At 32.0% G+C, this 15702-nt stretch overlaps 1 protein-coding gene across 1 annotated transcript in view; it reads right to left on the reverse strand.

Moving 5' to 3' along the window:
• The window catches only part of LOC126852717 (collagen alpha-1(IV) chain), a 54636-nt gene extending 39166 nt beyond the window's left edge, over positions 1-15470 (reverse strand). Inside the window, exon 1 of the mRNA XM_050597786.1 lies at positions 15168-15470. Coding sequence (XP_050453743.1) covers positions 15168-15326 — 159 coding nt within the window. The 5' untranslated portion in view covers positions 15327-15470. The remainder of the gene's footprint in view (positions 1-15167) is intronic.
• Positions 15471-15702: the final 232 nt, after the last annotated feature.

A 15702-nucleotide genomic window follows, 5' to 3' on the forward strand; every position in this document is an offset into this window, starting at 1 on the left:
ATGTAGCGATAATTCATGATAGGTTTCTCACTCTTTCATTTCTCGTGGCGTACATTTCAATGACAATATTTGCAACGTCATCGCATGAGGAAAAAAAATCTCTGCGGACGCCCATGTATTGAATCCCCTTGCGGTTAAGCGAGATGAAGCAGAGATTCTCCGCAGCATCCTTGAAGGATCGATCGAAGATCTCTAGGAGTATCGAGAATTCGTGGTTGAGCCGCGAGCGATGATCTCACTATCGATATCGCGCAAACGGTATTATCTCGCACGATCCTCCTCGAAAAGTGCAGGTTTCTGCTCGGAATACATATTTCGAACGCGTGCGAGCAACTTTATTGGGAATAAGTATTGATTAATTTTCCTGATAATCTCTATAAACGCATATATATATACTTTATAATAATAATTCACGCAAAAATCACAAATTTCTGTCTGCATTTTCAGCAATCTTTTTATTCTATTAAATTTTAGAATTCTTTAAATATCTCTGTAGCTTATAATCTGGGAAAAAATTTAAATAAGCACTTTCTATTGCACTTTCTCTCTTCCTCATGTAGTCCAATAATTATTTTGCTATACGTCATGTAGGCAATACATCATGTTTTGTTAATTCAATACGTAATTTTGTTGGAGATAAAAAAAAAATAAAATAAAAAAAATAAAGAAAAAGAAATAAAAATACAGAAATAAAATGAAGTCGAGTCACATAAATGAACATGGATATCATATGTTTTAGCATGTATTTGTAACATCGAAAATGCCAAAATTATATCGGTTTCAATTTTCGCTAAAAGAAATTCATTAAATGAATACCGCCAAGATGGGCAGCATCATTTTATTTTATTTATATATTTCAAGCATATTTTTTTATACCTTGAGAAATTGTGTCGCGTTTAATTACGTTGCGCAATAAGCGTTGCGTAATATATTTGTGTATTACGAGATCTTTTTTCACAAACGACTCAAAGGTCTTGCTCAACTTGAGATATCATACATGAATATGTGTAAGTGGTGTAAAATCTTTTTTACACACGATGATCTCGCATTGCTAATTAGTTGAATTAACTGTAGTCAAACGGTCAATGGTATTAGCAATAAATTTATAATTGTATCGTCAATTTGAAGGACTGATCGAATCCGCTTGTTCCACGAAAACTAAAAACGTCATCCTCGTTTTACGCAGTATATAAATTTATAATATCTGTAAAAAATTGAATTATTTTATAGAACTCAAACCAACATGAATTTTGAAAAGTCGAATTTTTCATGGATAGAAAAAAGAAAATAAATTATTTTTTCTATTATAAAATTTTTGCGTAGAATTTGTTTTTCTTCATATCAAACTGTAATAAACGATTCTGATATTGAAAATAACGGCAAAAAAATTGTATAATCGAGAATGTATGATGAGTTTGCGGGACAACGCGAGAGGGACAGGCCGCTGTCAATGATTTATGATATTCGGAGTTAACGGACACTATGCGATGCATGCATGAAATTTTTTATGACTCTTTCCTGCCGTGAAGTATTGATACGGCGTGAAAACGTAATTTAGTTTCGACAGAATGTTGTATATATATTTAATTGTATTATTTATGAATGAAAAATGTTATTTAAAAAATTTGGAAAATATTCTCTCTCTTTCGTAGTATAAAAAAATACAAGTTATTATTTATCTTTTAAGCTCTTAAACACACATTTTATATCAGTAATTTAAAATTTAAATCTAAATTTAATTTAATCTAAAATCATTAATTTGACATATTACTTTATCATAACGTTTATAAGCCGAAATTTATATTTATTTTTAATGTACCAAATTTAATTAAAGTCACATGGATTATATCAGCGTTATTAAAATCGAGAGAGATAACAAAGAAAAGAATAAATATCTTTTTTAAACCAGATTATGACTTTAAAATCTTTTTAAATCTCATATAAAAAGAAATGTGTGCAAAAAATTAAATAATATCATACTGATTATAAAGAGTTTCCAATATAATTGAAAATTACAGTTAGATATAAAAAATAAATCATGTTCAAAGAAATATGACTGAAGCTATAAGAATTATATATATATAGTATAAATATTAATTCGTTAGAAATTAATGAGAATTGAGAAAAACATGTCAACATTGAGCATTAAATCATAATAATGTTGGAAGAGAATCGGTATTTATCTTCCGCTACTTGTGACATCAGATGTTAAAATAGATCGCGTCATAACATCGCTGCTCCGCGGGTGAAGAGCAGGGTTTCCCGCATTTACGCATTGCGTAAACGGATTTCACGCAGCTCACCACTTAGCGTTTCGTTCAATTTTTATAATCGATCGCACGCGTTTCCATCGCGGGTCAAATGTCAGGTTTTAGCGTACTCGCTTCTAACTCCCGGCATTATTAATCGCGATGCGGGCCGATCTTCAGGACCTCCGTCGCTGACCCCAGCGCGATTTCGAAAGTGCAATAATTTATCGTGCCTATGATCGGATTCAGGGCCGTTGGATTATTAGCTGCGTCAGCAAGTCGATATGTGATTAAAAATCAGTCGCCGTCGATTTTTTACGCATTCGATTAACATCTAAAAATATAATTGTATATGTATGTGTACTCGTATATGTTATGTTATTATTCTTGCTTCATCAAGAATAGGATTGTCGCGAGCGATATCGTTGAGCAATTATGAAAGAAATAGAAACTTTATTGTATGACGATCACATATTCTTGAATTTTAAATTAAAAACTTGCTTTGTGACTTAATTTAATTCTTATTCTAATTCGACAAACAATGAGGAATTATAAAAATTATATTAGAGTTTGAATGCATTAAAATAAATATTAAAATAAAATATTGTATTTTTTATGATATAAGTAAAATTAATAAAAATTTTTATTTTTGTTACAATCATAATTTTAAATAATAAAAATAAAAATAATAATAATTATTATTATTAATAATAATGATTTTTAAGGTGCTTCACAGAAGCATGTTCGCGATTTACTAAAGAGATACACTTTTCTTATGCGTATCATTAAATTATAAGAGTTAATATATTTTTCCATTTTTTTTTTTCCCCCCTAAAACTTGATCTCGTTTCTTTTCGAAACTGTGGCGAAATGTAGCTTCGCCGCTGGCCGATCTTTGCTGGCTTAATTTATCGGCGACACGTGAAGGAGAAAAATATCTCGCGTAGTACGCTATGGATATATCGACTGACGTGGAAATAGAAACGGATATGCAGCCGCCCTATTTTTGGGGCACGTAATCGATATCTGGGGGTGCGTATACCGGGACCGCGAGTGAAATTCTCGAATCGGGCTCCCGTTGAGAAGTTAATCGCTCTCGCGAGCCCGAAAGAACGTGACAGAACTCGCTTCTCTCTCTTTGTCTTTCTTGGAGGATAACCGTCGTAAAGATGAGCAATGTTGTTTTCGAGATTGGTAAGCGCGAAGCGATTTGTTAAATAGCCGGAGATACATCGTGAGAGATAATTTGACATGTTAGAGAAATTTTGTTGATATCAGCGCGAGATACAAGATATTTTTCATTAAATTGAGATATTATCTTGTAAGATAAGAATATTGAATAGTAATTTTTCTTCTAAATTAATGTAAAAAATATAAAAAATATAAAGTCGACATGTTAAAAATAAAGATATATTTTTATGAAAGTTGTACAATTACAGTTCTATGAGGGAATTAATTTATTTTAAGTAATTAATTAATTTTAATTTTCTTTTATTATAGCTACAGGCATACAAAATTATATAATTACAAATAAGTAACTATTTGCATAATTGAAAATATATAATTTTCTAAATATATAACTATACATATAAGTATCTCGGCGTTTTTTTCAAGACATAATGTACTTCAAATCTGGAACAGTCAGCCATTGAAATTAAGATCGGGAATTCTGTGGTAGAGTCTGTATTTGAAAGCTATCGACTTTCCAGACATGAACGATACTATTTTAAAGTGTTCCAGGTCACCTACCCACGAAAGTGTTAAAGCTTTCCCCGGGGCAGCGCGCATGATTTCTATACAAAAATAGATTCCCCGGCTGTGTATAAACCGATTACTCCCGAGGGAAACCATTTCTCTTCCGAGAAGAAGTAGAAGAAACGTATGACGTATTACCGGATGATAGAGAGAGAGAAGCTACGACTACGAATCGCATTCTTCGGGTTTACGATTCAAGGAAAAAGTATTACGCATCGTGCCTAACCCTTTGACATTACGCAGCTTATTCGCCGATAACATGTATCGAGGTTACTCGTTTCGCAAGAGATATTGCGTCCACCCCTGAGTGTCCTACATAGATTGAATAAGAGACTGATAAGATATCTCTGATCGAATCAGGGATCGCTAATTCGCATTTATAAAACTATTCTTCATTTAAATTATTTATTATTCATTTATATATAATATTTCTTTATTATTCATTTATATATATATATATATAATATATATATATATATATATATATTCATTAATATATAATATATCCCCAATTTATTTATTATTAATTTATTATATGTATTAATTTAAAATCTAAAGAAAAGCCAAAAATAAAGATGAATTAAAGAACAATGGCTAATTCTCATTTGTAAGACTATTGGTCACTTAAATTCTTTAATTTTAGTAATCATTAACATATAATATTTATAATTAATAATATTAATAATTAATATATAATATTCATTGAAATATATTATTCTCAATTTATTTATTATAAATTTATTATATTTATTAATCTAAGATCTAAAGAAAGGAGAAAATAAAAATATAAACGATGAAGTCAATTGCTTATAATGCGGAATAATTTTTGTCATTATTAATATAAAGTCATTCTGCTGGCAGTATTTTTTAATTAAGCGTTATGATCTTCAATCGAGATTTTATTAAAAATTTAATAAGCTCAAAAGTAAATTAATATTTGCATAACTCTCGAGCGATGTGTACATATTTTTATATAATGCAATATATTAGGCATTGTCGTGCTTTCATTCTTCTTGTATTCATTTGTATTCCATCCACACGTAAAGCTTAATGAATAAAGGACTTTGTATCCATTATAATTCATTATCGTATATATTAATACGAGTGTACCGAATATGAGGTCCAGTCGACGCAACTCTATCGAGTGACATCACGCTCCAAAGTTATTTATTACAAACGTGAATGAAACAGTTCAGCGTGACAATCGCTGATAAGAGTCGGGAGCTCGAGGGTGAAGGAGGATAGGCCATTTATGGTTGTTCCGCGATAACCCGCTATATACTTTAATCGTGCGCTCCTCGCCCCTCGGCCCCCATACGTCCAGCGATCGCCACGAATTCTCGGTACAAGAGGAAAAGGGGGAGGGGAAAGAGAAGGAAAAAAAAAATGATTCAGCGAATCATTGAATTTAATGAAGTCCGAGCGCGCGCGGATTTTATCGTTGCCAGCTGATGGCGGAGCTATTCTAAAATTTAAAATTTCCTTTAGATCAACAGCGACACATTTATGCTACATTAAAAAAATTAAAATATAATGTTTGTTTTAATAAAAAAATAAATAAATAAAATGTATGCACGTAAAATTATAATTATAAAATTAAAAAAAATTAATTTAAAAAATCATATATTATTTCATGAAAGTGTAGAGTGCGTGTCTTAATTTTTTTTTATTTTTACGTCTATTGTCTTCCATATACAGGGTGGGCTCAAAACTCCCGGCCAGACTTTGAGATTTTATAGGAAATTTTATTCTAGCCAGAACGTTTGGGCCCATCCTATATCTCAAATTAATAAAAATTATGATATAATCGACAATACTGAGAAACGTATCGGCAAACAAGTGTATCTATTTTTCGTAACGCGGTCACTCGCGTTAAGCTAAGGTCGTATTCTTGTGAAGCGTTTAATTTACGTGGTGCTCCTGGATAACATTCGGCATGATAACGGCGAGACCTCATTTCGCGGAAGGCGAGCAAGATCGGCGGCCGTTATTGATAGTAATATTATAATTTATAATTTAGGAGAAAATGGGAGAGATCACGCTAGCACGAATCCCCATCAAAGAGCCATCGCTCGGGTACTCTTGGCTCCGCGCATCAGCATCCGTCTCAAAACGACTCTTCGAGGAATTGCATTATCTCGCGTTTATCGCTCGCAATGAAGCGCGTTTATTCGCGGTGAAGTAAATGTTTGCGGGCAGCAAAAGTGTAATATATATATATATATATATATATATATATATATATATATACAGCGAGTGAGTTAACGCACGTTAAATAACGACAAAACGCGCGTCGACTATTGGAACTCGAGAGATTACGCGCGAATTAAGATCGCGCTCTGAAGACGCGTATTATTTCTTGAAAATTTATTATGCAAAAATATGGCAAAGGAAAGAAGGAAAGAAGATTCGCAAAAAATTATATGCGCGCGAAACATAATCCAGTTAATGACATGCAAAAAGGCAATTTTGTCTCTTGTCGCGCGCGTCTTCTCCTTTTACGAGCGACCGTTACGAATTTATGCATCGTTACGTCATGCAATTAGGATTTATTATTCGGACGAACGATAAATAAATCAAGTACTAGAAATTAAGCTGACGTAATAAAGCCGGGGGACAGAATTTCGCGAAGGCTGTCGGCACTGCAGCTGCAAAGCAGCGCGCTGCAAATCATAACACGTATAATTAATTGAACCATCATTCATCGAATCGGCCGAGGTCTCTCATTCACGCCTTCCAATCGGTAATCTTAGAGAGGTATCATTCACGGGATATACTCGCTCACATTGACGCGCAAAGAGATACGTCTACCTGGCGTGTCGCAGAGAGATTTCCAAATCCAGAATCCCACAGAAACTTTCAAAAGAGTCCAGAAATATATAGAAAACGATGAATTATTTTTTAATAGTTTATTATTCAATTATTTTTTAATAATTAATTAATATTAAATAATTAATAATTATTATTTTATAAATATAAATAATATATAATAAAAATAATTTATAATATATATATATATATATATATATATATATATATATATAAAATATATAATTATAATATATAAAATATAATAAAAATAATATATAATAAAATAATATATAATTTATATAGAATTTATATATATATGTATATATAAATAATAAAAAAAATATATATATAAAATAGAAAAAGCCAAAATATAGAAACGATTTGGTAATGCCGTGATACCGCGATTTCTATCGCTTTTGAAATCAAAATCACATCGCAGTTATTTTTAAAAATAACAAATTTGAGCCGATATTAATTGCGAGTTACTTTGATGTATTTACATATCTGTTTATACTATTATTATTCATAATAAAGACCACTGTCGCGCACTACGCGATGCAAATTAATGTTTGCAGTCGCCTTGAGAACAATATTCTACGCCTGCGGTTTGCGATATGTATAGACAGTCATCTGCTTGTACATATGACATCATACTCCAAAACCATTAACATGAACATGTCAGTAGCTACTATTGACCGCTTTTCCTGCTTTCGTCTTAAAGCTTGTCACATATGGGATATGTCATGCGTGAAAGAATCAACCACACACAAAAAAAAAAAAAAAAAATTTAATCCAGTCTCCTTTAAATCATAATCAATTATTGAGCAGTTTCATTGACGTTTATTTAATATTCAAAGAAAAAATAAAAAGGGTTTGACAAAAAGACATAATAAAATAAAAATTATCTATTCTATAAAATTATGTAAAAAATTATATATTCTCAAAAGAAATGTCGTACATTATATTTAAAAAAATCAATATATCCTAAATACAATTAAAAATTTAAAAAATTTAAGCATGATATAATTTATTTAGTAAGATGAATTTTTTTAAAGCTTTTAAATAAATCGTGTATTTTTACCAAGCATTAATGAAAACTTTTTATTAGCTTTGTAGGGAAAAATAAATAGTAACGTATTGGAATAAATGCGATCACTTTCAATAATGGATTACGCGCGTCACAAGTGACAGCAGCGTGTGATGTCATTGACAATCATCGCGCCTACATTGTCACTAAATTGACGAGACAATAATAGCTGTGCCAGGTTAATTTGTATTTTATCGTTAGATAATCCACCCTTGCCCCTCCCCTTCCCTTCCTAAATCCCGTTATTCTCGGTTGCAATCATGTGAACACATTAACTCCGCTCGTTCGATGCGACTCTAAAAATAGCCAGAACTTTCGAGCGATTCGTATTTCGACAAAAATAGTCGTACAAGCAAATTTTACGATTCAGCCGGAATCGTAAAATAACATGGAAAGCACACGTTATCGTTAACACTCCTGAGTTTCACGATTAATTCCGACAAGTTAAACTTTAATATAGTTCAGCTATATTTAATAAGTTAAATTTAATTTATTAATCAAGTGACAGATTGGAATACTATTTTTACTTCACGTTTATCTCGCGTAAAAATCAATTTTTCGTTATATGAATCTGAAAATACAACTTTCTATGGAACTAATAATAAATAACCAAATCAAATAATTAAAGAAAGGAAAAGAAAATAAATAGAAAACCACTGGTAAAAAATTGAATGTAGCTCTAACGCTGTTAATTCCAGAAGAGTTGTAATTATCCACACATAAACAGTCGTAAATACGAGTCTATGCAATTTTAAGTGCGTGCATTATTGTACATGCGTGACATTAGTCGATGATGTGGGCGTTGCGATGATCTCAGTTTTCAGCTATTAAAGACAAACGTGTCATTGATAATTGTGAACCGTTTATCTGCTTTCTATTTCGCGCTTATCGATGAGACTGTTTCTTTAAATAAATTATATACGTGACTACATACAGTACTGCATACATAAGTCTGCGAGCGCGATTATAACTGAAAATCATCATCTCCGACTTCCTTCTTTTGCGTTAGAAATTTTCCACGTGATTATAATCCACATGCGAAAATTAATAAAAGTCTTTCATAAAGCTGAAATAATCTGTATAATTTATCATTGTGTGCGAGCCAAGCTTTGTGTGAATCGTCGTTGTAAAAGCAACGAGCTAGTCAATAACGACTATATTGTGGACTCCCAATAAATTAATTTGAAGCATGACGTCACTTGTTTAAAGTCAATGTAATTGCATTAATAATACGCAATATAACACATTCAAGTAATAAAAGTTATATAGCTATAAGTAAATAAAGCTTAAATCAAATTTTATATAGCTATAAAAATATTTTTATTTAAAGTAATATAATATTATTAGCTATAAAAATATTTTTATTTAAAATAATATATACTATTTAAAAAAAAAATAATTAATTTGTTATTAATTTATTTCAAAAGAATTTTTGAAAAAAATCAATTAATTTTTAAAATTAATTTATTATTAATTTCTTTCCAACTAACTTATATTTAGATTAATGTAATTAATAATTGGCATTTCAAAGTACATATTCTTAGACTGCTTTGCGGTTGATTAATGTCACATTTTAATTGGGCGCCGAATGTGTCGTCGACCGTTAATGACTTTTCCTTTCTTCACGAGATGACGCATTCCATATTATATCATCTCGCTTAGATAAGTGCATCGAGAGGTTTACTTTCAAATACAAAATAGTTGCTATTAAGTATCTGACTGCGTCATCGCATTGTCATATTATACTATCAGATATCATCACAAAGCGGAAGGTTAATAGCGATGTGTGAACGGCGTGTTTAGGTCAATTGCACGGAAAACGTGATGTCATTCAGTGGAATGTTAAAAATGCATCATTATCTAATAAAGAAAATTAGAATTGTGAATATATAACTTTGCCGTTTAAAAGACAAGAATTTAAAGTTTCAGCAAAAATGCTCTCTGCAATGAATTGTGCTTTAAATTATTCTCTGTGTGTGTGTGTGTGTGTGTGTGTGGTAAAATTATCCTTGTGAAAAGAATAGAGCTGTGAAATCCTAAAGTAGATTCCCGTATCTTCCGTTCGACTTCCGCGGTAAGCGCGTAGGTGGAAGTGTTTTACATATTACGCGGCTGTGAGGGTTTGAATGAACATATTTCGGGAAACCACGCGTAGCGATATATTATATTTCGAAATATCGAATCTCACGGCGCGGGTGGGTGTAAGTTTATGATACAAGAAGCAGACCGCGAGACCTTCTCCTCTTATCGATTAAATTCGCTCTTCTCGTTAACATTTCGTTCTTTATTAACTATCTATTATGGGCAGCCAAATATCGTAGAATATCAGCAAATTTATGAAAAATAAAAAAATATGAATTATAAACAAATATAAAAAAATTTATAAAAAAATTTGACTTCAAGAAATAATATTAACAACATTACAAAGATTTAATTATTTAATTATTATTCCGAAAATTTTCGGTGATAAATTTAAGTGATAAAATATATGTTGAATATTTCTCTCTCTCTCTCTCTTTCGAAATATATAAATCGTTCCATTGTAAAACTCTTCCGGTTGTTGACCCCAATTTATAAGGGACTATTTATAAGGGAACCCATACACAATAACATATACATGCATATACATATATGACGGACAGATATTAGATGGCCTGATGCTCGGTCATACTTTGTCTGCGAAACGAGCGAGTCGGGCATCATCCCGCAATGATTATCTTTTTTGGAAGACAACAGGAAAGCTTTATCGTTATCGCGACAACACAGCTCAGACTCTTTTCCTAACAGTTCTTCGCCAACCTACATATTGCGATCCATTTCGGTGAATTATTTCATAATATTTTCAGTTACAAAAATATCTTTATCATTGTTAAACAAAATTACGCAATTCTTTTTTTATCTCAGTTATCTCAGCTTAATTTTTTAAATTAAGATATATATATATGTTTTATTTATTTATTTATTTTTTTTTTTTGTTATCAAAAGCACCTAAATCTTTTTCAATGCCTGTTTTTTCGATCTTTCCTCAATTTTTAATATTAACATAATGTTGCAACTTCATTTTTTTCTCGGGTCGTAAAATAAATTTCAATAATTCCATGAATATCAAGAAAGAGAAAGGGCTTAAACAAAGAATGGCGATGTGCAACATTTATCTTCGCTGAATAATTTGGTAATAAAAACCTACGCAAGCAAATCTTTTCAATCGAACTCCTTACGTCGTCTCGAAAAACAAATAACTGTTACTAGCTACAGTTCGGAGGTGTTAGATTAAGATATAATATCGTATATTATTACTACATTTCCATACGGAAGATCGTTCAAAGTTTAAAAAACGAATAAATATTGGGTAATTCGCGTGGGCGTAATTCATACCGGATGTCTCTGTATATGTGTTTAGATGTATATGTATATAGTTTCATTATTTTTATTCGATAAAAGAATTCTGTAGCGAATTATTTAGCAGTAGAAATTATTTAAAAAAAAAATGTAATGATCTCTAAAAGTTACACGGTATGTTTCTCAGTCCGCGTAAAATTTCTTCGTGATATAGTTGGATCTGTCGGGGGGACGATCCAGCTCTCTCGCTAAGAGCGAATTCTCACGATTCTGAATGACTTTGGCATATAATGGCGAGTGACCCGTCCGAGGGGATTAGAAGGCACATAAAAATGCGATCCCTCTAACTACCGGGCATTGGCGTTTCGCCCCCCACCCTCCTTCCCCCCTTTTGTGCCGAATATTTTCTTTCATGTATTCCGCAACGAATGCGTCCTCTGCTCGGGCGTCGAAATCGCCCACGTACTTGTCTACCGGGTGACTTCAACGATATTGTCCAAGTAAAATGGCAAAAAATCTCCTTTTTGTATAAATTATATATAGGGTGTTACCAAATATAAAAAAAAATATATTTTTATTTATTATATAATATATAAAAATGTATTACGAGAAGAGAAATATTGTCTGCGGCTGCAGATCAAATTTGAATAAATTATTATCTTTGTATTATAAATAATGTATATATATTTTTTTCATATTACTAGTGTGTAATAAAAAGCACATCAATTTCCTTAAAAAAAAATATTTTTTCTCCCCCATAAAAATCTATTAATAATACCTACACGTTCATGAATTTTAATTACATACTTAATTCTTTCGTGCTTCAAGTTTTATTGCTAGAAAGATGTTAATTATACGCGTCAATTACACGAATTTGCGCAGACTGAATTGAAAAGCGTTACCCTGCGATTTAGCGTGCAAGTACATGCCTCGTGATCGATTAACCGAGATACCGTAATGTCTCGTTTTGCAACGAGATTATGTCAAATAGCCGCAATTTCAGCATCTCGGATTACACGATGCTCTCAAAGTCATGCTGATGAACGCTCTCCACGCGGCTCTCTTGCATTACTATCGGCTTCACGCCCGATTTAATCATCCGTTACACATCGCTCGATCTTCTCTCCGATCGCTATACACGAACCGGTTTATGTACATCACGAAATTTTGTACTAGTTAAATGCACGTTGTAATTCGTAGGGCGGAATCACGCTGCATTCGTCATCTACCGCCCGCGGAGTTTCGTGAAATTGATTTGTTTCGATTCGAATCACGGATCAATTTTTTTCTGGGCATATCTTTTACATAGATAAATATTTATTTTATAATATAAAACAAGATTATAGTTGCATTTTATTTCATTGCAAATTATATGTTTTAAAATATTGACACTAATTTTTCTGTGTCTTAAAGTATATGTATTATTTAAATATATTATAAATAAAGATATATTTTTTATTAATTCAACGTGATAAAATATTTATTAAAATTGCAAATTTTTATTAATAAAATTGAAAAAGATAAAATTTATATTAATAGTAAAATAATTTTTTTGTAATATAAATTTTTGATATATTAGTTACATATGAACTACGTTTCAAATCATTTGTCAATGACACAATGCCATCCAATAACGTCTCAAGATATTAAAGATAAAAGAAATTCGATTGTCATCTTTCTCGCCCTAATAAGCACGTACAATATGTACCAAGTGTATAATGATGCATTAGAATAGAAAGTAACAACCATCTCTTCGATACTTTGTTAAGATTACAAAATGGCATACATTTTTTATACAACAATATGTAATCATGTGTGTATCTTTCCTAATTTCTATTTTATTCTAACGAATATTTGTATATATCCCGAGATAAAAACATATTAATGATATCGGCATTTGAAGCGCTCATCTGATATTCCCACGCATTGTTTGAAAGGCTGGAATTAGGCTCCATAGAGCTTACCTAAGAGCGACAGAAGTTGTCCCAGATATGGCACGATATTAGACTATTTCGCTGGTATGTCATAGTCATCCGTCAGCTTAGCAATACACACCTACATTCGTTAACACCAAAACTAACGGCCGAGAGTTGATGATAGATTACAATAATGTCCCATTTTATGAATGAGGGAAAATAACAAGAAAATATATTTGCAGTCAGTGAAAAATTTGATACTATAAATAAAAAAAATGATCGCGTGCTTAAATATATAAACAAAGATTTTATCATCGAGTTTTGTGTATGTGTATACGTGTAGGTGTGTGTGTGATTAATACTTTGATTATCAAATTATTTTAGTATATATAATTATTTTAATATATTTTATAATTTATAATATTAAATTTTATATATATATATATATATATATATATATATATATATAAAACATAAATTAATAAAATTCAATATGTGATGGATATAAAATTTAATAAATGATAATTAAATTAAATAAATTTAATAAATGATCATTAAATTAATTTAATAAATAATAATAAATGATAATTAAATTTAGTAATATGGATATAAAATTAAAATTAAAATTACTTTGTAAAATAATATTTTATAATATATATTCTAGAAAATTCATAACATTTTAAAAGAAAGCGCAAAAATTTTTAAATCTCGTATCAATATATTATATTATAATTATACAAAATAAAAAAATACAAATTATCTGCTAGTTGACATCATTAAAAAAAATTAAATTATTTCTGTTGGTAATAAAAAAATAAAAATTATTGTTTTAGTGTTAAGTCATGTAATCGTCTATCTACTGAAGAAAGAAAGAGAGAATCGATCAAAGTTAAAAGTAAATGAAGCGATTGTGGTTTTGACGTTACATGCGTTTTTATGCTCTACCACAAATAGGCACTTGATAAAATAAATGTTTGTTTCTGTATACAAGTGATATTTCTACAGAAATTTATCATCTTCTCTGAATGCATGATACTGACAGCTGATTCTTACGCTTATAAATCATTTTGCGAGATGGTTGAATTAGAAGAAAGAAAATGATGGAATATAAATAATAATATAAATAACAACTGTGTGTTAATTGTTATTTAATAATCTGATTTATCAAAATAATTAAGCAGGATATAATACTTTCTTAAGAAAAGTAATAAGACGCTAAAAAAAAATTGAATCAGAAATATAAAAATAATTTTTTCATAATTTTTACCAAACTTGATGTTTAAAGGGTTTTAAAGTGTTGTTGACTTTGGTATCAGTATCCTAAAATCCAAAATGGCGATTCCAATATGGCGGGATAAAATGCAGAAAATAATCAAAATAACTAATTTAAATAAAATTTTATGCATCATACCAAGAAATTAATTATTTTTCAGAAAAAATATTCAAAACAATAAAACGTCATATCCTATAAATAAACCATTAAATTAAAAAATATTAAATATTTGCGGTAAATGCAAAAATGATTATCGCGATGAATAGTATCTCAAATTGATTACGTAATCACAATCTACGATTCTCGAATTCGTGCGGGCTACGAGCGCAATATTGACAGTTTCAAAAACAACGTTGTAATCCGATCGACGCGTAAGAATTTGCCGCGTGGATATTCATTGTAATATTATTGATATTCATTTACATAAGATGCTACGTGCGCACTCAATTTCCGGTCAATTTCCTCCGATTCACGCGGATATTGAACTGACATTTCTATCGCGTACCCCACCATCATCATCATCATCATCATCGAGCCCGTCCCACGGACCATCCACCTGACTCGATCGACCTTTGATCTACAACTTTTTTTTTCGCATTCGCGGAACATTAACGGCATCCTTAATTAACGACAGACTGTCATTCGCTTCGATCGGAATCCACGGGAGCCTAAGAAAGGATTTCTCACCAAGAACATCATGCGACACGCGATACATCTCAAAGGTATTTCGCACTCACCACAGCCTCGGCGACCGGTATCCACGTGGTGGCGAGCACCAGTAGGGCAAGGACGCTGACGATTCGCAGGACCAGGTGCGACGAGATGAGCCGCGTGACGCCGCGGTCGTCCTCGTCGCTGGTAGTTGTTGTTGACGTTGTCGCGGCCCTGGGCCGCATCGTATCGGCCTCGAGGGTCCTCTCCTCTCTTCCACCTCCTCCTCCTCCTCCTCTCCGTCTACGTTCCTGCGTGCCAACCTTGACAGGTCCTGCGGACGATCCCCGAGGGTATTTTGCCTCACCTAATATCCTGCACTCCTTCGTCTCTCGCGATCCCCGAGAGAGAGAGAGGCAACGTGCGGCTTGGCACGACGACAATCTCGCTAAGCTTCGTCGTCGTCTTCGTCGGCCGGCCTGTCGACGCACCGCGTGTCGAAGGGCCAGACAGACGGCCCCCGGTTGGCCCGTTCCTCCTGATCGCTCGGCGCTACACACAGACGGGCGGACACGAGGCAGGCTTGAAGGCGGTGGAGGAGACGCGCGATCTCCGCGTCTC

This window comes from Cataglyphis hispanica, chromosome 11, assembly GCF_021464435.1.
Source record: "Cataglyphis hispanica isolate Lineage 1 chromosome 11, ULB_Chis1_1.0, whole genome shotgun sequence".
In the NCBI taxonomy this organism is placed as follows: domain Eukaryota; kingdom Metazoa; phylum Arthropoda; class Insecta; order Hymenoptera; family Formicidae; genus Cataglyphis; species Cataglyphis hispanica.